Source organism: Melospiza georgiana, chromosome 3 (genome assembly GCF_028018845.1).
Source record: "Melospiza georgiana isolate bMelGeo1 chromosome 3, bMelGeo1.pri, whole genome shotgun sequence".
Lineage (NCBI taxonomy): Eukaryota > Metazoa > Chordata > Aves > Passeriformes > Passerellidae > Melospiza > Melospiza georgiana.
In genome coordinates this window covers 8,959,524-8,986,107 of record NC_080432.1, presented here as the reverse complement: position 1 = coordinate 8,986,107, position 26,584 = coordinate 8,959,524, and the positions used below count along the sequence as shown (strand labels likewise).

Below are 26,584 nucleotides of genomic sequence, written 5' to 3'. Positions count from 1 at the left end.
GAAGCTCTGTACAAAAGCATAAAACCTCTTTCAGTAGTTCCTTGAAGAAAAACATCAGCACCCCTGTCAGCTGTATTTGCAACCTCAGAGATCATTCTAGAAAAAGGTTTGCTAACCCATTTTTCTTGTAGGAGATCCATTACTAATGCAGTGCAGCTTCTGGAAGTAGAACAAATATTCATGAGGTGGCTTTCCAGTGATAAACAGGATGAAACTAAGCATTGTTGCATATCAAGCTGACACTCCTGGTAGATAAAACAGAATATACAATCAAGCCCATAGATTAGTGGGGGGGAAAGTCCATTTTATTTTTTCACAGGATAGCAGAACACTGTTACTTGTTACATCAGTGCTGTACCATCAGAGCCTGAGAGACAAGAAGTCTGAAATCCTTGGATAAGAGACTGGTTTTCAGAAATACAGCTGATAACAGAATTCAGTCTATACCATATAGTTTATACTTTCTGATTCATAATAAAAACACTAGAAAGTTCCAGCAGGCTGTAAACAATACACAGGACTACACAGAGCATCAAGCTGAAAGTAGAACTACAAACTTAAAGCTGTGCAAATACAATTTCCAGAATGACACATAAAAAAGTAACTATTATAATAACAAAAATATACATCAAACTTCAAGCGGTTTTCCTTTTTAAAGGTCAGGAAAAGCAAAAGCAAGAAGAAATTTACTGTTTGTGTCAACTTTTTATTTCAGTTTACAACAGCTAACACTTAGCTTTAATATCTAGGAATACTGCTAAAAAAACTGAAGGCAATATTTTTCTATTGCTCACAATATATGCCTCTGTAAAAAGGCCTCCCCAAAATCGAAGTGTCCATCTGAATAACAATGCTAAATTCCACAGCTCAGGATTCATTAAAACAGTGGAATTGTTGTATACAGAGCACATTTTTTCTTTAACACCTGAATTTTTAGGATCACATCTTATTGTGAATTTTGTCTCTGACCTTCAAGCAGGACTACTGAATAAAATATTCCATGAAAGAAATACAGCGCGCTTCACTTCCTTCTCTGAAAGACAATTAGCAAATATTTTTCACAAATAAAAAAATATAGTAATTATAAAACAAATAGGAAACTTCAATATATGTTTGACATTTATTATAGCTAATGTATTTGAATACATATCCTCATTTTATTTTTATAGTTTTTTTAATGGCATATCAAATATTAGATATGTTATTAGTAAAACAAAAATAAAATTAGGATTGCTCTGAAATAATTAAATGTCAGGCAAATGATTGCACATTAAATATTTGATGAATACTCTCTAAAAATTAATTTCTAATAGTTTAAAAATGTTTGACAGATAATTAAGAGAATTAGTAATTGCTTGGATTTTTAAGGCCAGTAAAGAATACAATGCTATTAACTATTCTACTTTTTCAGTTCATCCTGTGAAGTAGCCTTTACTTCCATTTGCTGTGTCTAGACTAGAACTGTTTGAGTATTACTTATTCTTGTAAGTCATATACTGGATTTCAGATTATTCTAAGTATGTTATTTATCCATTACAGCAAAAAGTACATACAGAATACAAAATAAGGACTCTATTACATTATCAAGATTATTCTCTGCCAGGTATTGCTAAATTTCATGTCAAATGAAATGGCAAGACTGCATGGCCTGTAGTCTGCTAAATTTGGGAACAGTGCCAATAAACATCCATTTATACAAGATAGCTCTTGTCAGACAAACATGATATTATCATTATGAAGCTTAGATTAATCACTCTGCATCACACAGCAGTGATATAATACAGTTAAACTTTGTCAGAAATTTCATTTATATGATGCAGCATTGGGAACTAAGTACTATATAAAATTAATTTCATTTATTAAAGACATTAAAATCAGGCAATGATGACTGAAGAAATTAATTGTATACAGGAACTTTCACATGACAGAATGTCAATGTCTTCAGAGATCCAATTTGACCTATGGATATTTAATATCTGTACCAGTGATCAAAAATTTAAAACATGAACATGCTGATTAAAGGTACAGTTTGGAGATAGAAACACTCTAAAATAATGATAAGTGCTTGCAAGGACAGATCAGTTCCTCACCACCCCTTGGCCCACCTACAGATGACCTTGGAGGTTTCAGGAACAAAGAAACCAGGTCATGTTTGGAGAATAGATTTTAAAAAGAACATAGAAAAGCTCTTAAAAGTCATGTTTTATTGCATAAAATGTATTTGATTTATGGTGTAAGGTGTAAGAAATGCTGTGTCAGGTTAGACACAGTCTGTCTAGAGCAATAGCTGCTTTGAACAGCAAATGCCTAAGGAAGAGGAGTGAGAATGCTCTTCCGAGTATAATCTCTTGGCCCCTCTAACTTTGCCACTGGAAGACTTTCTGAGCAGCTTGATCTACCTCTAACAACAATAATTTGTTATTTCAATTAATAAAAAATTTCTCAGGGAAAAAATTTAAGTCAATGAAGAGAACTAGCATAAGATGCTGGGTCTAGAGCACTAGGCAGGCCAATTCAGACATGAAGAATTACACATGTCAAGGCTATAAACATTTTAGAAATTGTTACTGGAGCTCAAACAGAATTTTGTGCCTTGCTCAATTCCCTACATCACATTATAAACATTTCACAACAGCTGGTCCTTCTTGTACACAAAAACTATGAATCCATTAGTGTGTCCCTGCAGTATTTCTACAGCTCTGATTTGTTCTGTTTAGAACCACAGTTTTCTGCAGTAACATTTTCTTTTTTTTTTTTCCCTAACAGTTGCAATGATAGAAAACTGTACATATACAATTCCTGATGACAGTCACTTAAGCCTGTAAATGTGTGTACCCCTATGTGGTACTGAAGTTTGTAGCTTAGCCAGTAAACCTCTCCAGCATTAGAATTACCATTGAAGGAGAAAATTCCTGCACTTTCAGGATACCTGAATGTACTTGATTCAGGCACTGCTATTCCAGGCTCTGGTGTCTAATTCCAGGATGGGTTATTGGAAAGAAAGCAGAAAGTTAAGGAAAATAACTAACTTCTTTATATCCAACTTGACTTCACTGTGCCTTATGTCTTTCTTTATCTGTTACACTTTGAAATCTTTAAGAATACTGGCACTGAAAGCTCCTATGACAAAATACATGATGATAAAACCCTTTGGTGAGATGCACATACATTACTGCTCTTAATATAGCTACTTCTGTGGGAAATATTTACTGCTAAGAAAGAAAAAGAAAATTTAGATTGAACAGTAATAGTTTTAATAACAACCCACCACATGCTCTAATCACTGAAATCTTTGGTGTGCTCATAAGTCTTCATATGTAAGAGCCTTAATTGCTCAGAGAAATGTTGCTGGCATATTACTCATTTTATGATTATTGATGGCTGTTTATGCACAGTTGCTGCTTTGGCAGACTATATATCTTATTTGATTAGTATCTTTATTGTGCTAACTGTATATAAATAAAAATATGTCTCAAAGATACATGCTGTGACATAATTATTTCAATACAGTATATTCATATTAGTTTAAACAGCAAATTTCTGAGGAACAGAGAACATAAAACCACAAATTCCCTCAATATCTTGAAAACTCCTTTTGTAGACAATAGTTATTAGGTAACAGAGCCAGAATCAACAAAGTAATTAATTTTTATTGTAAATGAAATGAATATAATTTAGCTTTGTTTGTTGAATGGATCCTGAAAGAAGACAAATGGAAGTATGTTGGGAAAAGTTACTGGGGGTGTTTTGCTACTGATTTCAGTATGACTAGGCCTTCACTCTATTTTTAGTATTCTCATTACTGATTTATTTATGTGTGACAGTGAAGGAAACCTTAAGTACATTGCAGTATCTAATCTGTGTAAAATACTAACAACAGTATTAAAAAATAATATTTTTCCCCAATATCTAGATCACACTTACATGCACAAGAAGTAAAATATTCCAAATTTACCCTCATGTAATATGTGCATATGATATATGCTGATCACTGGAAGAATTTCAAGTTCTCTGTCTCTTCATAGCCATTGCAAGACTCCAGACAGACACAAGAAGGTTATGTGATCCTTGGTTGAGAACACAATTCCCTCTCATTCATTGCTATATGTTGTGGTTTAGGGGTGATACTGCCTAATTTACTGCTCCCCCCTGAGAGTCTCCAAGCCATGCACTGCCTGCTTGCTTCTCCCCCTCCCAAAGCCTCCCCTTGCAGCTGGAGAGGAGAATTGGAGGCAAAAAGGTGAAGATCATGGGTTGGGATAAGAAACATTTACTGGAAACAGCAGTAAGGGAAGAAAGCAAACAGTAATAGGAACAACACTGATGACACAGGGCACAGGACAGAGGGGAACCATTCATGTGTGGCTGCAGGAACTGGCGTTACCAGACTATTCTGCTGCTCCTACATGACCAGAGGGACCCCCTCCTGCCCAGAGGACACCCCCTTCCCTCTGCCCCCAGACCCCAGCAATGATGTGAGTTGGTACAGAATAATCTCCAGGTCCTCTCTTGGCTACTGAAAAAATTAACCCAATCCTGGCTGGAACCAGGACACTCTGGTCTTCACCGCCTTTTCCTTCTTATCTGGTTATAAATTTGTTCTGTTATTGACAGTCACACTTCTTGTTCTTGCTTTTCCAGACAATCATCACCAGCCTGGCTTGTAAGTGCATTTTGCCTTATCTTCCACACTCTTCCTAGGTACTGATTTATAAGAATTTTTAAAATTCTGTTGGGAAAGACTCCATAATTTTGCACATTACATTTTCATGCCTCAAGTTTCTCTGTAAGAACACTTGGAAGTGTGTACCATTAGTACTGATCTTGTCTACAGCTTTTCCTGAAAAAGGGATGATGCTTATATTTTCATATTAAAAGAGTAGTATTCCCACACAAGAATTCAAATTCTCATGGGAGTTTGCTTAGAATAACAAGTACATTTCACATGAACCTATATAGTGACAATATTTTACTTGCATTTTTTATGAATAGCATGTAAAGCTTACAATTTAAGTACTCATTTTCATTTACCTCTCTCTTTCCCAGTTCCTTCCTCACTTCCTGAATTATGATGCCAAGTCATCACTCTTTTCAGTCATGTTTTCAGCCTCTCTATTCAAGCCATTTCCTCAGTGTAAAAGCAGAGAGATTTGTCTGATTCATGGCAGCTTCCCAGAAGATTCTACTGTGTAATTCTCTAAATAAGCCAAAGACTGCTCTCCCAAGTCCTAAGTCTCACCGTCTACCATCACAACCTTCCTCTGAACACTGAACTCAGTCCCTACAATGAAATTTGCCACTTATGGAAATGGCTTTCACCAATTCTTGAGCAGCAAAGTAGGGGCCTGGTTGGACTCAAAAGCAGTCCCAAAGTGTAGTTTATGAACCTCATGGGTGGCCTGAATAATGCCACTATCCCAGATGATGGTTGAAAATGAAGTGGGAAGACTTCTGCCAGTATCCACTAGAGTAAGTCAGAACCACTACGTCTGCCTGGACAGATAATCCTCAACAGATCTCAACCAGAACCTCTCTGTCCCTTCCTTCCTGCTCCCACCTTGAAGCAGACAGGAGCTGCACATGTCCAGTTTTCACTGTGGGGCTCTGCACAGTTAAAGATCAACCTAACAGAGAACTCAACTCCCTCTCCTCCACCTCCCTGTCTGTGCTTTCCAGTTCGGCACATTCGATGCACTGCCTCAGAGATGGAATCTACTGCTATTTCCACAAGTAATAAGCATTACAGCACATCAAACCACATTCATATCACACATATTCCAAACAGGTTTAGAACTTTCCTCTGTGACAGCTTTGTGGTTTCCATCGACACAGGAATATGCTTTCTAATTAATATATCTAATTTAATTAATTACAGAAAGTAAAACTAAAGACACAGGAGCTGTTCTCACTCACATACACAGTGAGTTGGATAAATACTTCTTTGACAGATATCTCACAAAATTTGCACTGCTGAAATAAGCATAAAATTTTTCTGAATTTCTTTGGCAATAATTTTGACTGTCTAAATAAGTACTAGTATTTTCAATAGCTTAATTTTTTCTTGTATTAACATTAAAAAACTAACATTATTTTTAATAAATAAAGAGTTTCATTTTTTTTCCTAAGAAATCTAATGAAAAAAGGTTCAGCATTAATTAGTGCTATAGTAGAAACATGGGGTCTTCAAGTTCAAGTTTGATGTTTTTTATAATATAGCAGATACGAGCATCTACTGGACAAAGAGGGGCTTTTAAATACGTATGTTATGAAATATAATGATATCAACTTACATGAGCATAGTTTTAAAATATTTATTATAGCTCTCAGAAGCATCTTGCCAAAAAGAACATAATTTATCCTGATTTCTCCAGGTTTCAGAAATCTGATTCTGCCAACTGTAACATCTATGCTCCATTCATAATTACTAAAACTGAATGAATCTTTTCACATTCTCTTCAGAGGTATATAATAAAGTAACATTTTTTATTATAACTAACAACAGATGCAAGAACCTAAAACCCTCAGAAGATTGTAATTCACAGGTCTAAAATACTGAAGAGTTTATAGATATATTTGCCAGTGCAAGAAAGTATCTCCCATATGTATTAAAACTTTTACAGCAAGTATCTTCTCTAAGTTCATGGGGAGAAATCAATTGTGGAAAGAGAAAGAACCTTATTTTTCATGAGATCTTAAAAAGACACTGCTAAATCTAATCTTTAGACTTCAGTTGATATCACCAAATATAAATGCCACACACAGCACAGAATTAAGAATTGTTATGGAAATATTCTTTCAGCAGATATAATGGCATATTCCTTGAAACTGGTGGTTTAGAGACTTCCTTAGCTGCAAACATGAAAGTTACTGTCAAGTAGTACAAGCTGCATGAAACACAATTATCAGCTTTATCTTAACAAACTGAAAATAACAAGACTTTGCCCTTCCTTTGCTATTACTCCTTTTGCTCCCCTATTCAATTCAGCAACCTCACATGACTTTTCAAAGCAAAATCTTCCCAGAAGCTGAAAAATGCTTCATCTATTCCCATGCTGGGACTGTCTCATAAAAAATATCAATTCCAAGACTGAAAAGACTACCAGTGTAAATGATTCACTCACCTGTTTTTGAGCTTGCCCATATTCTGACCCTTGGGGTGACAAGAAGTGACAAATATGACCATTGTTCTTTGCTTTTTCTCGAAGAGCCATAGCAGTTCGTACCGTAGCATTTCTAGCATGAACAAACACCATCACCTTTAGACAGAAAGAAACAGGACCAATGAGAAATAATAACAAAGGTTTAATGAAATAATGAAAACTCTTTAATTACAAAATATTGCCTGTGGGAATGACAAAAACTAGGTAATACATGACATACTGATGAAAACTAATGCCATTCAAAGGCAATTAAAGGATGATCCTGCCTACATTGTTATTGAATATTTTCAAAGAGCTTTTGGAGAGATTGCATCTTTTAAAAATTCTTAAGTGCTTAAAAATAGAGAACAATTGTTGGCCATAAATGGTTCATGTTCACACACTACTAAGATTAACATTGATGTAAAGAGTTGTGTTATTTGACACATCCTAAATGATCTGGAAACAAATACTGGGCTGATAAACATTCTGATGCTACAACTTGGCTCATGAGAAAAGAACAACCAATCAAACAGAAGAGAACTACTCTGCAATGCTCACAGTTAAAAGCCCACAAGAATATTACCACTGTTAACAGCAGGACCACAAATGCAATATTCAAAAGCCATGAAAACTGTTTGAGAGAAATATTTTTACTTTTTTTCATGCTGTTGAGAATGTCAAGAGATCTCAAAAAAGAGTTGGAGTCTTTTACCTAAAAACAACTAAAATTTCTTTCTTTCTTTCTTTCTTTCTTTCTTTCTTTCTTTCTTTCTTTCTTTCTTTCTTTCTTTCTTTCTTTCTTTCTTTCTTTCTTTCTTTCTTTCTTTCTTTCTTTCTTCTCTCTCTCTCTCTCTCTCTCTCTCTCTCTCTCTCTCTCTCTCTCTCTCTCTCTCTCTCTCTCTCTCTCTCTCTCTTCTTTCTTCCTGATTACCTGATTACTGCCTGCCATAATGTATGTCTACAAACAACCCTGTGGGCTTCAGAAACTTTGATAGTTGGAGGCACTCAGTATAGATGCTTCAAGAACTGGAATGGGACAGATGGAGTGGGACCACATTGAGTTCCCTTTCTCTTCTGCCAATTATACTCAATAAATTTCAATAACTTCATCAAGTATAAACAAAAAAACCTGCACATGTTTCTGCTTTTAGTTTGCAGAGGCTTGGAATAAAACTTCAGTTATGATTTCTAAAGCTTCTGCCTACATGTATGGCAATCTCTGACACCACAGAAATCATTCATTCAATAAGACCTTAGTATGCAGACAATAACTGAGAAACAAGCATTGTGCAACTGTCCTCTACCCAGAAGCCTTTCCACAGTTCTTATAGATTAATTTTCAGAGGTGCAGCACTTTTCTATGATATTTATCTGCCACTGATTTAATAATGTACAGCTGGATTCATTGGCTTTTATGTGTTAAATGATGACATATCAACACCTGAAAAAATTTACAGTGATTGCAAAATTGTTGACTAAAAAACCAGAACTTTTCAGACAGACAACAATCTCTGTACATTTTGTTACATCTTGTAATCTCTGTACATCACAACATGTTTTTAAAGAACCAGCCCTAGCTAAAAATTGACATATAACATTTTGTTGGATGCTTTTTTCCCCAATGAAGTCAGTACACATTCAAATATACTGTAAGACAGCAATATAGTCTTAGGAGGGTTAATTTAGCCTGTCCTAACTGTGTCAGAGAATATTACATTTCAGTGGCAAAATCTCTGTGCATTACATTATGCAAATAAGTTAGGAAAAGTAATTTAGAATAGAGAGAAGTGGTTCCACAGTTACAAGCTGTGTAATTAGATCTGTACTTTGCAGTTCAAAGCCAGCTCTGGTGTATATAGCCCTAGTGCTGAAAGCGTCTGCTGCTGCTCTCCTGAAACCAAAGCTTTTAAATAATAAAAAATATACAAGAAAGGAGAAAGCAAATCTCTCTAGCTAGGTTACCTCCTCAGAATTTTTGCAAAGTATAAAACAAATCAAACCTTTTACTGAAGACTTCGTTTAAAATTCACAGCAGGAACTGCTTGCATTCCCCAAAGAGTTGCATATTCCAGGTTTTAATCTTTATGAAAGATGTTAGTGCATCACCAAAGCACAGAGAAGTGTGCCATTATTACTAAAAATGTATAATCAGGTACTTGAAATACCTTGAAATACATTTCTTTTGCCTTGGACAGCAAAGATGCTTGGATTAACTTTTCCTACTGGAAAATACATATCTCAAACTGACATGCTCTATGATAGCTTTAAAATGTTGCATCATTTTTCTGGGGAAACATGCTGACTCTTTCAGTTATCTTTCCATCTTCCTATTAAAAGTGCTGGTCACTTGAATGCTTGAGTTCAGCAATTCTCTTCCTGAACACCTCTCCTTGATGAGAGAAGGCCTAGGTTTTGCCAGCCACTTTCCATCATACCTTTCAAAGAAACTAAGACTAAAGAATGAATTTATTTAATTCAATGTAGATATTAATTATGTGGTAAAGAAACAAGCATCTATATTTTAGCCTTAAGACTGTTTGGCTTCACACAGCTAAATCCTTATAACATGTTCTTTTATGTGGTTCTTGATCTGGGTATTACTTCTACTGAAAATGAACAGTTAGGGATATTGATCAACAGATTAATCTGTCCAAACATCTTCTGCCTTGAGGTCAGCATGAAAACTTCCCCAAGTATTTTACAAAACTCAATTCCTAAAAAACTTTCAATGCTTTTCCCCAAGGACTGCTAAGGACACCTATTTATGTTAAAAACATTTCCCTCCACATCATTCATTAAATAGAACCACCTTACAGACTAAGTAAAACTCTAACATGTAGCCCAATTCTAAAGATTAATAAAACTTTTCTCTCATGCTGTGATTTCTCCCTAACTGCCAAGATACAGTTCAAAATTGCAATGCCCTACATTTACAGAATGAAAGTATATTACCTCCAAAATATACATGAAAACAACACACACAGAGCTCACTAATGGCTCTTGATCAAAAATGATGCTAAATCAGGATATTTTAGATTAGCAGATCTAACTGATAGCATAGCAGTGTATAAATGTGATTTCCCATTCCTCTCCCCAGTTCATCTAGTAACTCATGGAGAACTATCCAGAAATTATAACTAAAACACCAGCAATAAATAAGAAATTTCATAAGTTGACCTATAATAAAGCTTAAAAAGTTTAACTTAGAAATCTTATTTTTGCTTTAGCAGATTTTTGTATTTTGCATATTAAAGTCTTTCTGCACATTAAACAACACCATGGGAATGGAAAGAGCTGAACAGGCTGTCACTTAGTAAGGCAACAAGAGAATTTGAATTTGCTTTCTAATTATTTTAATTAATGTTAGTACATCTTGTATTTAAAAGAAATATTGATATAATTTGCATGTGTACTAAGATCTTTTACTACGGAAAACTGAAGGATTACTAAGCTGCCTACAAACTAGTGCTAATGAGACGTTTTTTATATCCTTCCTTGTCTACAAAAAAAAAGGTCACAATTTAAAGGCAGACTGCATTTACTCATCACATGACATTAAATAATGTTGATTGGAATATATGAATTTTCATTCAAGGTTGAGAAGTTAAATAAAATTAAAGAGAAATATTTAGTAAACTGTGCTGTAGAACAAAGCTGCACAATACCATACAATATTTTAACAGAAAATATTAATTAATAACAAAGAAATATATAATGTTTCATCAGCTAATCAAAACAGTAAGGTGATAAATTTTGAAGTCTTGATAGGTTGCCATTAATCACTCTCTAAATTTTGATTTATTCACTCAAATAAATTACTTCTGATCATCTCTGTTAAAACAAAACCTAGGATTTTTCAAAAAACTCTATATAATCTCATAAAAATCTATTTATCATCACTATTTATCTAACTACCTTTCTATTTTGATATACTAGGTTTTAAGGGGTAATTACTCCACTGTAGGGATATTTTTACTATTGCATTGTGCACTTATTTATTTATCTGCAATAATAGTACTGTTTAGACATGTGCCCTATCATTTCAATTTCTGTATTTTTTTGGTGGATTTTTTAAAATGTATATTTACTTAAAAAGTGACTACCCTAGTGAATGCTTTATTGCACAGTCCCATCTAATTTTTTCATTATTTATGAATCACAGAATTTTTGAGTTGGGAAAGAACTACAAGGATTATCACAGTCCTTCTCCTGGCTTGGCACAGGACAACCCCAAGAATCCCATGTGCCCAAGAGCATTGTCCAAATTCTTTTTGAGCTCTGTCAGGCTGGTGCTGTGACCACTTCCCTGGGGAGCTGGTTTCAGTGCCCAAACACTCTCTGGGTGAAAAATCTTTCTCTAATGTCCAACCTAAACCTCCCCCAGCTCATCTTCATGCCACTCATGAAACTATGTAAAGGGTTCTGGTAGGGACATTATATTGGAAGTTCTTTATTATCTTCCTATTGGCCCTTCTTTCATTTTGCCTTGTGTGTTTTACATCTATCCATGAAAAAAAATGCTCTATTACACAAATTTTGAAATACGATCATATTTCTTAATTTTTATTTCTCTTACAGTAAGGCTATGACTAAGGATAAGTTTTTGTTATGATTTTTCCCATTTGTGCCAGGGACTCTGGGATTCCTAGGCAAATCTTACTAGCAAGACCAAGGCAAAGAGGACATTGAATAGCTCAGTGTTACAGATGTTTTATGTCACAAGGTTTGCTGCCCCATTCAATAAAGAGCCATCATTTTCCTTAGCTGCCTTCCTGCTGCTGCTGCTGTACTTGTGGAATCCCCTCTTGCTGCCCTTCACACACCCTGACAGATTCACTTTCAAACAGAGTTTGGCTTTCCTAATCCTATCTCTGCATGCTGGGACAGTGGTTTTATATTACTCCTGGGTCTTCAGACCCTGTTTCACCCTCCTGTCTGCTTCCTTATCATGTTTGTCAGGAGTTTTTTTCTCATCCACACTTGCCTTGGGCCATTTGCCTGATTTTCTGCACATCAGGATGGACTGTTCTTGAGCTTGGAAGATCTGATACCTCAAAATCCCCTAGTTATTCCAGACCACCTGTCATAGGATTCTTTCAAGATTTCTGAAAAGGACAAAGTGTTCTAATGCAGCCCACGACAGTGCAGCTTTTTGCCCGGGACAGTGCAGCTTTTGGCCTTGTTCCTTCCATTAAAATCTTGAACTCCACCATCTCTTGGTCACTGCAGCCAAAACATTCCCAGCATTCAGATCCCCATCCTATCTTTCCCTTTTTGTAAATACAAGGTACAGCACAGCATCAACCTTCACCAGCTCCTCAATCATCTATGCTAGGGAATTGTCATCAACACACTCCAGAAACTACTGGATTGCTTTTGCTCTGCTGTGCTGTCTCTCTAGCAGACATTGCAGTGGTAAAGTCTCCCCAGAAGACCAGGGACTACAAACATGAGGCTTCTTCTAGCTGTCCTCATTTACTTTATTCCTGAGCAGTGTCTGTAGCAAAATCAACGTTGCTTATGTCTATCTACTGGCTAATCCTCCTCCTGAGCTCTCAGCTGGCTTATCATCCGTCCCTAGGCAGAGCTCCAGGCATCCCTGCTGTGCTCACACACAAGCTCCCTGCTGCCCTAACCTTGACCTTGCTCAAGATTCTGTTTCCACCCATTGCAGCACTCAGTCATGTGAGGCACCACATCACATCTCTGATCTCAATAACATCTTAGCTCAGCAATTAGGGATGCAAATCCCTAATTTCTCCCTTTTGTTCTGTATGCTGCATGTAGCAATACAGAGGCATTTCAGAGAGGCGCTCTGCTATGCCCATGTAAAATGTGACATTGCATCCTCTGCCACTATGTAGAACTGAAGGGGTTTGCTGTCATTTCCAGGCTATGGATATATGGATGTATTTCAAGGCTATGGATAAAACAGTTGTGGACTTTAAGTGACACTAAGCCTCCAGCATTAAAATAGGAAACTCCCATGACATCAAACTTTTACATTGGAGAACAGCCAGTGTTCACACAGCAGTACTTATAGGAGGATGATTCAAGTGAAAATTACTTGCCCACATGAAACTTGACAACTCTGCCTTTAAAAAACAGCTATATACATTTTCTGCTAAAGAAACCTGTTAGGGAACACTATAATAGGATCTGTGCTATCTTCCATTTGTAGCGTCAGCCAAATATATCACAAACTGCAGAGGAAAAATGAATAGAGTGAAAATTAAAGCAGAGGGTGAATTAAAAATAAGACAAACAAACAATACTTTACTGACTTCTACAGGTAGTAGAAATTATTCTGAATTTTAATTGACAGGATAGAAATAGAAATAGCAATAACTATTCTGGTATAGAAAATTAAGCAAGAATAGCTAGTCTATTACTATGCAAATATATGTCATTAGGCAGTTAACAATTGCATTTTTGCAGATGCCAATGGACTTGAATGACAATTATTATTCAAAATTATAAGCAGCTTTTCAATGTATCTTTTTTTAGAAAAACAAGATCATGCAATAATTTGTTTCAAGCATTTCCCTTTGTCCTGTTTTGACACTAACTATTTTGATTTTGTATAACAAAATATGTTTCTGTGGTATAATAAACTATATTTTCAACAAATATCACTCTAGATTAAGAGTTCTCATGTTCACCATGTCTCCTCTTATGTTTTCAAACCTATACTCACATCTCTAACATTCATAATATGCAAAAATGACCCAGGAGTCAGTAGTCATAAGCAGATTCCATTCAGCTTTACTGAAGGAAAGGAACATAGAAGATACTGGAGATATCTTTATATCTATTCCTGTTACTTTTACTTAAGCAAAAAAAGATTAAGAAAGTTGCCATGTTGCCAGTTGCCACCTCTATCTTCTGGTTTTGGTAACATAAACCTACTAAACAACTAAAAGAACATGACTAAAAGTCATGATTTCTAACTTATTTTTTATCAACACTGATGTAAAGACAGACCTTTATCCATATTTTTGCTCCTAATCAACAGGTTTTCTATATTATCAGAAAAATATAGAACTGCTTTCAAGGACAAGCAGTGTTTTTCACATGAAACTCACTATGTTATGAAGAACTTAAATGATGCTTTTATTGTTAATGGTAATAAACTGTGCTTGAACAAATCAAATCTTGTTCCTAAACCCACATGCTACATACCTAGTCCTTCTCAAAATATCCTGGCCTAAATAAGAATATCATAAATACCTCATGATTAAAAGGCATGCTATTTATCCAAATGTAATATATTCTGGAATCACCTTTTAAGTAGCCACAAAGAAAACTCTCAACACCACATGATTACAAAAATGAGTAACTTCATAGTCTGGAAAGTGATTAGAAGTATAAAGCAAATTTCCTGATGCAACTTAGTGAAAATTTATTTACCATCCTCATGGGTTCCTCAAAATGCTTTATTTCCTACAACCTATGTTTTCGTGTATTTCTAATTGAAACCCATCAAAGACATTACCATTGGATTCTCAGGTTACATCTGTTAAAAGACTGTGACAGGCATAAAGTGTTGGTGGACAGTAGTTGCCTTGGTAATAAATTTACGGATGTTTTGACAAAAAATCAGATATTATATTTACATAGTTGATACTATGATGATAAATTAAGCATACAGATCCATTTCTTTCAGAGCTACTGACAATGCCTAACGTATCTTCTGGAGTATCATTTAACCTTGCCATTGAATTCTTAGAAAAAAATAATGTGCAGCTGACAGAAAAGCACCAACTTAACTTCCCACAATCTTCTAGACTGCTAATGATTTGCAGTGTCATTTCTGAAAAGCAGCTTTTAGCACAGAGCTACTAAAACTCATCATACATGGCTGCAAGATTGGTCAACCTGCCTTTGTCACACTTGCATGCAGTAAATCTGCAACTCAACACTTAGGTCATCCACAAGAGGCCAACTGGCTCAGGATGCAACTATCAATTACTTAATTTAACTAAAATTTTAGGCTATGAGAAGCTGCTCATCTGGATTTTTTTTTTTGTTTTAATGATTCAATGCAAATTCATAATATCAGAAGAAGAATAATTCTAAACAGTAGACATTGCTACCTCACATAGCTGTAATTACCAATACTGACAACACTGTGTAGCTGTGTAAGACTGCAGACATCACCTGAACACCTCATGTACTCATAAGTAACAAGAAAATATTAAATTGGTGTTTCTGGTCTACATAAATTCATTGTGAACACCTGAGTGCACATATACAGACAAACTGTTATATAAATACAAGCATACAAGCAGAAATTAGCATACTGCATAGAAACATTGCACATAAACATTTAGAAGGCTCCCTAATTGAAGAATTATGGGGTTTTATACACATAACTTGTTATGGCATCCATTTCCAGCAATTTCCTCAGTGGTTCATAAAGGCAGCTGATAAGGTATATGTTGAAAGTCAAATGAATTTGGCCAGAAAATATAGAGAAAAATAATACATACATATCATTTGACAATAATATGAAACATCTGGTATAAAGCACTTTTTGAAGTGCACAGCACATCAATATACTATTTTCAATTAAAGTAAGAAACAAAATTTCATTTAAACAGGCAGAGGATTATATTAACTATAATATCCTTAAAGTTGAAAAGGCAGTTATTGTGGAAATGAAGAGCGTAAATAAATGATGAAGAGGCAGAATATAAAAATAGTGCACCATCACTGAATTACTTTGTGATTTTGTTAAAGGAACCACACCTAGAAATGGGCCCTAATTGTGCAAAAACTGCAAAAGAAAATGATCCAAAACCTCAATTCTTCATTTGATAGAGATATAACATTTAACATTGACAGAGAAATAACATTTAAAATCAGTCATAATTTAGTTATCCTGCCAGGTCACTTTACCTTCTGTATTTGTCTATTTTTATTCATACATGTGCACACATATAAATGTAGAAGCAATATATACACATATATATGCAAATAAGCTACACCTAATGATAAAAGAGAAACAATCTGTGCAGATACAGAGGTACAAAAACTCAGGCTGAAATAAACTCCTTAAGCTCTAAAATGAAAATCTAGAAAAATACCCCAATCTAGATGAAGAATACATGTTAATAAACTCTGCAAATTCTCAGACTCATTTGTCCAAAGCATGCTATAAACACTATTTCACCAAGGAAAAAAGTACTAGGACAAGCCTAATTCTCAAGGTACTAAGTCCCAGAAAGACCTCTGAAGAAAATAATGTTTTATTAAATCTTATCTCAAGACATGGCTATAAAAGCATTGTCAACAGCTCCAGTAACTAAGCTTATTAAACTTTTATCTTCACACGGCTTCTGCAGCCAAATAACAGCTGGAAAACTGATAATAAAGAAATTTAATCCATCATTTTTACGGATGAAATTAATACCTGTCAAATTCACTGCTGACAATTTAATATAATAGATTTAAATTAACTACTCTGTTTCTTTTTTAGTTTAAGATAGCTCAGAAAAACAAGATGACACTTCTAAGTACTGCAAAGTTCAAGTCAATTGTTGTACACAGAGAGCAATTACAGACAAAGTGAATGCTTTAAGTGCAATATACATCACAGAACCAGTTCTGACTATCTAAGTTTGAGTACAATTTGTTTCTGACCTGAGACAACAAAAATCCTGATTTGAAACTATTAAAAATCTGTGCATGGTGACACTTAAAAATTATTCCAAAACATTTAAAAAATTTATTGCACCTCAAGATTATTTCTAATGAACTAAATGCGGACCAGTAGTGTAAGACAACATTTTAATTAAGAACATAAATTCTAATTGATAAAACAATCTTGATCTCCAGACAACTGCACAGTAACCACCCAATGCATAGACTAATTAAAAATGTTACAACTATACATGGCTCTATTCTGCACATTCATTTAATTTTAATAGATAGAAGGTAAAAGCTCATGACATGTGAACCAGATGCAGTTGAGACAATACTGCAAAAGCAGAAGAGAACACAGTCCAGCCAAACCTAAAAAACTAGCTCAAAGGAGAAGAGTAAAAGTTCAGAAACTAACAATGTACTTCAAAAAGCACTTTCTTCAAAAGGTTAAAAAAACTGAATGGAAATAAGCACAAAATGGGCAGTTCAAAATCACCACTCCCAGTGCCTCAACAAGAACAGATGGTTTGTATAAAGCTGTCCATTGTTACTTTTCATCCACATTTTTCATCCCAGTAGTGAGATTTCTAGCATGTTAATTCAAAAAAGGGTTGTTGTATCTCTACTGGCTTGAAGTTATTAGCTTTAGTTAAGTGGAGTTGCTGCTAATTTTGTACAATTACTACTACTGCATTCCCTTTGTGATCTTGTGTTGAGGCTTTCAATACCATACAGCATTTCAAAAATCTAAGTTCTTTGCAACAGACAATTTTACATCTTTCCCCACTAGAAAAGCTGTTCCTTGCATAGTGAAACCACTTCTTGCAAAGCCACGATGTCTCCTCAGTATTTCCGTACTGACACCTTGCACCTCAGTGTACCTATGTACTGACACCTTGAACCATAAACAGGGAGGGAATGAGAACCTCAGAAAGGTGTCAGAGCTCCTACAGAACAGCCAGTTTTTGCTATGAACTGAAAACACCAAGCTCAGTGAGAAAATGAACTTTCAAGGAATTACAGAAAAAGCTGAGCCAGAAGGCGCAGTCATGGATCATCGGGTTCAGCTCCTGGAGTTTCCCTGAATACCAGAGCTAGGGAAAGAAAAGATACTGTCATGTCAGACTTACACAGAAAAGTCCCAAAAGCAATGGGAAAACAGGAATTATTGTCTTAAAAAGGAAAAGAGATTTCAGAAGATAAGAGAAAGCCAAAGGCACTCCAAGTTAAAACCTGTCATAAACAGACAAAATGGCAATGGAGCAAAGTGCATTGGATTTGGAACCAGGACTGAAACTTAGATACCTGTGACTGAAGATGAGTAACAGAGTATTGAAAGTCAGCAGAAAAAGCCATACAGGAGAATAAGGTGCAGAGGGAAAATCTAAGAGACCTGCTAAAACAACACCAAGGGCAAAGAAAACACAGGACTTCTTCTGAAGGTTTAAGTAACATCAAAGGGAATCACTTATAAGAAAAAATATAACAAGAAAATGGAAAAACAAAAGAGGTGCATAGTCTGAGGAGAGTGGTGAAAGAAGAGTTTTATGACTGCAGTTTGAGGAAGAACCTCCTTCAAAAGCTTTCAAGGACTTCAGCAACAACTCTTCTAATTGATAATACAAGAAATTTTTGGGATTTTTTGCTTGAAAGAATTTCAGATCAAAAAAAAGAAAGAAAAAAAGAAAAAAGACAGCAAGGAGTAAGGTTCTGACAAACTCATAACAGCAAAAATATTTAAGAGGTGATGGGGGCAATGGGAGATATGTGAGATCATCTCCTGGTAACCAAGCTAATGAGATAAACCAGCAAAAGTTCAGTAACAGCAGGAGACATAATGGATGTGAATTTATGAGTCAAAGTGAAAAATAGTTAACTGCCTAGGATACTAACTTAAACAACTTAAACAACTGAACCTTGACAAAGAGAGCAGCAGTTCAATATATTAGATAAAGGAATTTAACATTAAATCAAAATTCACATGATACGCTTTAGAGGAATACCCAAAATTTTAAACATACTATGTTATTTCTCAAATCTCCTAAAAATTTCTGAAATTTCTCAAATCATAACATGACATGGGTGTCATGTTATTGTCATAAATTGTTGATAAATACAGTATGATATGCATTGTCCTAAACTGTTATTGGAAGGAAAAGACTAAAAGCAGAAGAATGGTGAGGAGGATGGTAGATTCACTCAAGGGACCTTGCAGCTGGGATTGCCTAGGCCTGCAGATTAACAGCATGGGAAATCTCATATATTATGTCTATTGCTGTTCATCCTCTGGCTTGAGAAGTAGAATATCTGTGTTGAGATAACATAGGTGTTCACAGAGACTTGGAGGCACTCTCATGGACAAGCCTGAGACTGCTGTCCTGAGAGAGAGATCAAAGCTCAGAAATCATGAAAAGCACAGGAAGAGCACAGCAGGGTGGTACAATAAGTGGGAAATGGGTGCAAACAGCAGCCCCACTGCCCATCAGAAGGGCTGAGCCTGGCAGTGCCTGTGCTGCCCCTCCGGTGTCTCTGCTGCCCAGGTGCTGCCTCAGGGTCCTCCAGTTAGCGAGGTAATGAAAAAAAATTAACTCTTCCCATTTCATCCCGGGTTTGTGATTGTTCTGGCCATCTACCTGTGTCAACACACACCCAGCCAGTAATGCAATGTTTCAGGTAATTATAGAAATTATGCTGGCATGTGCAGTCTTCAGTCACTGCCTTTGCTGATCTCATGAGATTCTCCACAGGCTGTCTCAGGAAGGTGCTACTTGCACCCCTGAACTTGTTGCCATTAGATGCCCTTCTCACAGGGCTGTAAAATGTTAATTTTTTTCAGCTTTGTAGTTGAAATAATTCTTTTGGTTGATGTGGCCCACTACTGGTGACTATCTGAAAAAAATACAGCTGTAATAACACTGAGGAATGATAATTTTCAGTCACCTAGCCTTGACCTAGATTTAAGTGAAGAGCATCCTCGAAGAGCAATGCTGGAAAAGTACTCCACCTGCAACTAAGCATGAAGTCATATTTTCTGAAAAAGGGCACACATTTTTTTTTTCTTAATTTAAAGTATCTTTGGTTTATTAAGCGGTAGAAAAAAAACTCTGACAGTGCAAATTAGTCCAGGAAGATCTGACATCTTTTTAGATTATATCAGAACATAGCAAATTTAAAGTATGATATGAAAACAAATATTCACCAACTAATATCAAGCATGGAAGGACAGCCCCAGAAAAGCAGACTTAACTGCACCAGAGGTTCTCACTTAAAGCTGTCTTAGGATGTAGGATCTGCCAGAGAACACTTCCAACAGATTTCCATATTGTTAGCAATCCTTCCAAATGAGCACACTGATTTGAAAAGTACTTGGAAACCTTTGGGACATTTTCTGATCTTTTTTAGTCACAACAGGAAGTTTCTGTAACAAAAACCCCAGAAAAGTCAGTAGGGCAGGCCATTTATCAAACTTCCTCAATTTAAACAAGAGGAGAATTGTGCTATAAGACAAATGTTATTGTTTCAGTTGCATTTGGTAATTCAAAGTGAAGCCTACAAATGAGATATCTCATTAGTTTGAGCAGATGGATCAAAATTAAAGACTGAATCACCAATTCTTAATTTCCCAGTAGCCAGGAAGAGCTGGAAGTCTTGCAGAGGATGAATGTTGAAAAATCAACATAAAAAGCTTCTCTCCATCTGTCAAAACACATGCCTATAGAATGCAACTACTCCTACCAACCTCAGCCTTAAAAATGAAAATACACATATATCTAATAAAAACACATGGACATGTAACTCTAGCCAAACATCACACTGCAACCTACAATATGACAGTGACATATCAGCATGAATTCCATAAGAGCAAATTATTTTGTTCTGCCATGGTAGAATTCTTTGAGAATGAACAGAACAATAGACAAACAATGCTGAATTTAATTCATTAAGACATTTCAAAGACTCTGGTCAAGAATCTTAAAAGACACAACATTGTGAAAACTTGATGGCCACAGGAAGATCTATATTAACTCAAGCAACTTTAGTGAGGCAAAGTGCTTTTCTCTGGTTCTGGTATTTCTTCCTTGCATTTCAGCATGAAACAGAACAGAAGTTTTAGGCTCTCTGGAGCATTGCTAATGAGATCTGTGTCTGTCATACATTATTGCCTGAATAGGTATAAAATCTCAACTGTGTTCTGAATGTCATACGGATACACAACACCTATGGTAATTTTTTCTTAAGTATTTGAGGAGAAGAGATGAAAACATCTTTTTAAGAAATGTATTTAGAAGCAACCACAGTTTTGTTAAAAAGCATATGAAGTTTGCACATATGTAATGTTAATAAATACAAGTTTTTCAGATAACATAAGCTAAGAAAGGTAACAGAGCATGATGATAACAGCCTATGGTGAACGTGGACACAAGGTGATGGGTTTCTGGAAAGTTAGAAAATCAAAGGCCATTCTCAAAATAGTGAAAAGACATTGAAGAAAAGCTTTCTAGTGCAGTATTAATCATATTTGCTCACAATATTCATCTTCCACTATGGGATAGGCATCTCAATGTAAATATATCCACATGACCTTTTTTTTGTTTCCACTTTTTAAACATCTGCATTTGGTCTAGTGATTAGATAGATCATTTGTCATAGCAGACTCATTATATGGAAAACTTGAATTTTTCATCTGGTACATATTATAATTAGACAATGAGCTGATGTGCTTGATTCTTCATGGTCAAAGCCTGTATACTGGCACTTGTATATAATTAATCTCAGGTTATGATATTTTCTTTAATAAATATCAAGACCAATATGAATTAAAGAGTCCCAAGAAAAGTCCAGTGTAACTGGCCGCTATTTACATGCTCTAAATGAGAGTTCTGCAACACAGAAGAATGAACACTTGCAAACACAGAAAATTTACAACCATAGGAATCAAATTAACCAGTGTTCTTAAATCAAATCAGCATTTATATAGCTAGAGAAACCACCCTTCTGCTTTGTCCAAAATTACACTTATATGGCTGTTGGTTTGAAACACGATTTTCAGAAACTGAGATCAGCAAGTGTCCTTTGCTGAAACTGTAACATTAAGTAGACTACAGTTCTCTTCACCTCTTAAAACTGCAGCTCATGCCTTAAAACAAAACACTCATGCATTCAGCTGCTAGCACAAAAATCAAAACTATTCTCAAGAAAAGCTGCAAAAACATCTCCCACTAGAATTGAACAACTTACTGTATTTGAATCTTTTCAAATAATATCATACATGTTTGCAGTCACTTTTTACCTCAGTGTGAAGAAAAGAGAGGGGAAGAAAGGTGCAGTAAATATGCCAAAGCAGCCCACAGACTCCCTGCTGGGAATCCAAGATACATTACTTAGACACTACTGATTTAAAGACTCTGCCACTTGCACTTCAGCAAGTGAAAATAAACAAAATCAAAACAAGAAATGAAAGATAAGAAAATAAATGTACTTCAGTGTTAGGAATTTGGTAATGTTTTTGCATAATCGACAATGAGGAGAACCTGAACAAAAGTTCCCTTGGTGCTGCTAAAAAATTTAATTAACAGTCTTCACTCAGGAAAATAACAATATTTCCATAAGTAATCTTCATGAAAGTTTTCTGAATGTAACAACAATAACTGATATCAACAAGAGAAGCTAAGTGGAAGAATGGAGTTAAAGCAAGGCAGTGGGGCAGGAGGACTAGGAGGCTGTTGTTGAAGTATTTTTTCCGTTCCCAAGTCATAAACTAACTGTTCATCTTTAAAAAAACACAATAAATTTTTTTGTAAAAAGCAAAAAATGTGCACTTCTTAGTGCAACTGTACAGGACAAAGTTTCCCTCTTTTATATAAATGTTATTTACTGAAAAGGCCCTTCAAGCATCATAGAGCACTAGCATTTGTTCTTGCTTTGAAGAGGTGCCATACCTGCTTTACGTGCAAAGTTCTAACAAAAATGAGACTTTGTGTGGGAGTAGTTCAGGACCACAATCATAACAGAATGAGAAACTATTCAGGCAAATGAATTAGGCCCATATTCTTAGTTAAGGGGAATGTCAGACTTGAAAATTCACTGCAGAAACCTCTATTGTAAAGCAAAATGAAGGATTACTTCCTTTAAAAAGAAAACAAAACACAAACCCCAGGATATTTCAAATGACTTATGCTGAGCCCTTACAACCAGGTCTTGAACACTGAGTAATTCTCATCTCTCATCTCTAACACAAAAGGCAAGAATTTGAAAGATATAAGAAGAGCTAAGAAGAATTATTAAGGGCTTCATTTTTGATTTTTTAAACTTTACATGTACCTGTTGTAAGGTCTCTAAAGTACTGGCCTAAATTGCCTTGTAATTTTAAAAAAAGAGACATAAATACACAATAATTACTTTACAGATATATGAAGAACTGGGAATTTTGACCTCTTTTAGAAGCTAACCCTATTTAGTCAGTTTAGATTTTCTTGCATGCTGATTCTATGAAGGTTAGAGGCTACCTCTGAAGTGACATATTATAAAAGAATAATTCTCAGTACATCACTGTGATGATTTAACGTTTTTACGTATGTTCTGAACGGAAAGTAAACTAAAAAACAGGTACCTGGTGTCCAGCCATTATTTGCTTCAGCACACTTTCATAACATACTTCATCCATGTGATTCAGCTGCTGCACCTGAAAAAGAAACATCACATCCATATTAAAATAATTTCTATCTTTACAGACTATCTAGTATGTATCAAGCAGTTTAGAGTGATCTGTGAAAGATAAATTTGATTATGCAATTAAATTTACAGTACATCAATTCCCATGCCAACAATAGCATTTTGCTTTTAAACTCAGAAATAAAACATGAAAATACATAGATAAAGTATGAGTAAGGGCAGTTAATACAAATTTATAAAGCGACTTTGCTAGTGTTTTTTTAATGACCAATGAGAAGTAACCCAGTTCTTTAATTTATCTGTTTCATATTAAGCAATCTTACTTCCACGAGATTTTGAGGAAATATCAATTTAATATACCTTATCTAGAATTAAGGGTTTCTATTTGGCATATAGAAATAGTTTTTACATTGCATACATATGTATGTTTTTATCTCCAGGAAATTACTGATAGTTTTTTTGCCATATGAGATTTATTCATGGTTGGGTCATGCAAAGAGAACATTGCGAGTACCATGTAGACAGCTTCCAATTACAGATTAATAAAATGTTTAAGAAAGATTCCAGTCAAAATAAAGAGTATTCTTCAACCTACTCCAAAGATTTTTTTTCTATTTCTTAAATGTATTAAAATATAAATAGCATAAATCTACTTGAATGCACCTCAGTATTAACATTGTGACAAATCAAAATAAATAAATAAAGTCCAATATCATAGCAATAATTCCATTCTTCATTTTTGCATTCGTGTCTTACAACCAAATTGTTTTGGCACAAGAAATGTTCTACATAAGCAAAGCAGGTACATATTTCAAAATGGGAATTTAAGACTTGGACTTAATATTAGAATAGATGAAAGTTGAAAAACAAAGCTTTAAAATAGCTTTATAGGTAAGAGACCATTTGTCTTCCAAATTGTACAAATATAGTAATAAAAAGATGAGAAAATATGGGCACGCGTACTAAAGACAAGTACTCAGTCTAATCATTCTTAAATTGAGAAGTCAGCATTTTTCCAAGTATGTTTTTTCAAGAAATAGCAAATAAAAATCATTAAGGAGAAACTGACAAGAGCAGCGCATGAAGACACATGAACATGTACACATACATACACATACCATAAAATTAACTTTACATATTCTTTGCATTTATACCTAAATAGAAAAACATAAACATGCCTAAAGAAAGAAGACTGATATTAAAGAAAAATATTTGCCATTAACAGACCTTGACTGAAGAAGTCAAACCTTAGTCTTGGTGCCACATGCTCCAAGAATTTCAACACAGAGAGTTTTAAGAGCTTTTCTGGATAACTTCTATGCATAATAAATACATCATGCTGTCCTTGCCTTTGAAAGCTTGCCTACAGTTTGCACGTAGCTCTGTAAATTGCTAATCAGCTCCAAAATTTGGAGGAGTCTTTTTTTTGGATGCAGGATTTCAGCAAACTGTGGCAAAGCCTTTACCTAAAGTAAGTAAAAGTGAGTCTTCTATCTCCTTGCAATTGATTGGTGCCTCTGGACACAGCACTGACTGCACTTGCTGATGGTCTGCAACAACAGCTTTTCATCCTGGACTTCCTTACATTGCTTTCCTCCTCTCGTGAAGACCACAAGGACGTTGATATTGGCAGTAATTAGTACTAGTATTATTGGCAGCTTTAGTACTAGTATTATCCTGAATACAACCTTTTTTCAAAGAGGCTTAATACTTCTACTGTCTGCTTGCTGTAAAGTGTATTATCTTCATTGTAAAATATATTTTGCTCTGTGAAATTGTAATGACAATCTTCTGAAAAATAAAAGAAGATCTCCTGGCTGTGGTATTATCAAAACAGTCTGCCAGGTATTTACATTTCAGAATAACTATTACCTCCTAATATTTCCTCATCTCCTTATGCTTCTTTGGAAAATTACTGGTTTTTAATAATTTCAAATTTTAGAAGATTTATTTATATTTTTGATTTTTTGAATCCTAGATGCATTCTAAAGTGAGTAGGAAGAAAAGGAGTATTTTCTCTTTTCTTACTATATAGCGAAGATAAACTAAATATTAGAATCAAGTAGCAGTGAAAGATGAATTGAAAGTAACAGCAAGTAAGAGTGAAGGTATTAAAAGCAATTAATGAAGACTAAAATATGCAAATAATGGTAAGCACCATATGGTAAATTAGTCTTATGCATATAGATTTGAAACATATCCCCACAGTTGTAAAATAAATTCCTCTCCTGCACTGCAGATGGAATGACTACTGAAATAACCTAGTAAGAAAGGCAATGTCCATTTTTACAAAAACTAAATAAAATGCTATGATCGATTAAGCCACAAAATTAACTTTTGATTGAAAATGTCTCGATTTCTATTAATTTAAATCACATGTGAACAATACGTTTTGAAAAGTTTAACTACATAAACTTTAATTATAAGATAATGAGATGCATGGGAAATCTATGTAAAGTGTTTGCTTAAAGTCCTGTATTTAAAGAACTATATTTTACACGTCAAGTGTTACTCCACTAATGATTTTTAATAAGAATGTTATACCTGACTATTTTCTTAATGCTTCCCAAAATGGCCAATAGCACAAAGAGTAAAGAAGCTTATTTAGGGATTACTTTAAATACAGTTTCTATCAAGTATGTACATATGGTAAGGTTTTCATCAGTAACTTTAGTATTAATGCATGTTGTGTTTACATATTTACATATATATATATATATATATATATATATATATATATATAAAAATTATTATTTTTCTAATAGCACTCCTCATGACCCTTACAGCCAAACAAGATGCACCACATGGAAACCTGAAATGAAAGAGGCAGAATAATCAGCTGCTAATGTGACTCTGCAGTTGAAGGTGATGATTTCTCTTCTTCACCAAGCAAAATTTAGCAAGTGAAGAAGAGGTAATGCAAAGTTAAATAACTTTGTATACAACTGCAACAAGGCCTGCTTGCGAGTATGGCAAACTGAAGAAAGAAGATTCTTAAAGCACGTCTCAATTATGTATATCTTTATACAACAGAAAATATGTAGTAAAATAAACAAGTGGCCCATACACATACATGCATGAAGCATGATCAAAGAGAGACCACAAACAGCAATCCTTTCTCC

General features: G+C 34.9%; 1 protein-coding gene across 1 annotated transcript in view; it reads right to left on the bottom strand.

The window, feature by feature from the left end:
* The window catches only part of ASCC3 (activating signal cointegrator 1 complex subunit 3), a 250,697-nt gene that overhangs the window by 118,824 nt on the left and 105,289 nt on the right, over positions 1-26,584 (bottom strand). Inside the window, exons 13-14 of the mRNA XM_058019769.1 lie at positions 23,401-23,472; positions 7,122-7,256 (exon numbers count right to left, since the gene is read on the bottom strand). Of these exons, the coding sequence (XP_057875752.1) occupies positions 7,122-7,256; positions 23,401-23,472 (207 nt within the window). The remainder of the gene's footprint in view (positions 1-7,121; positions 7,257-23,400; positions 23,473-26,584) is intronic.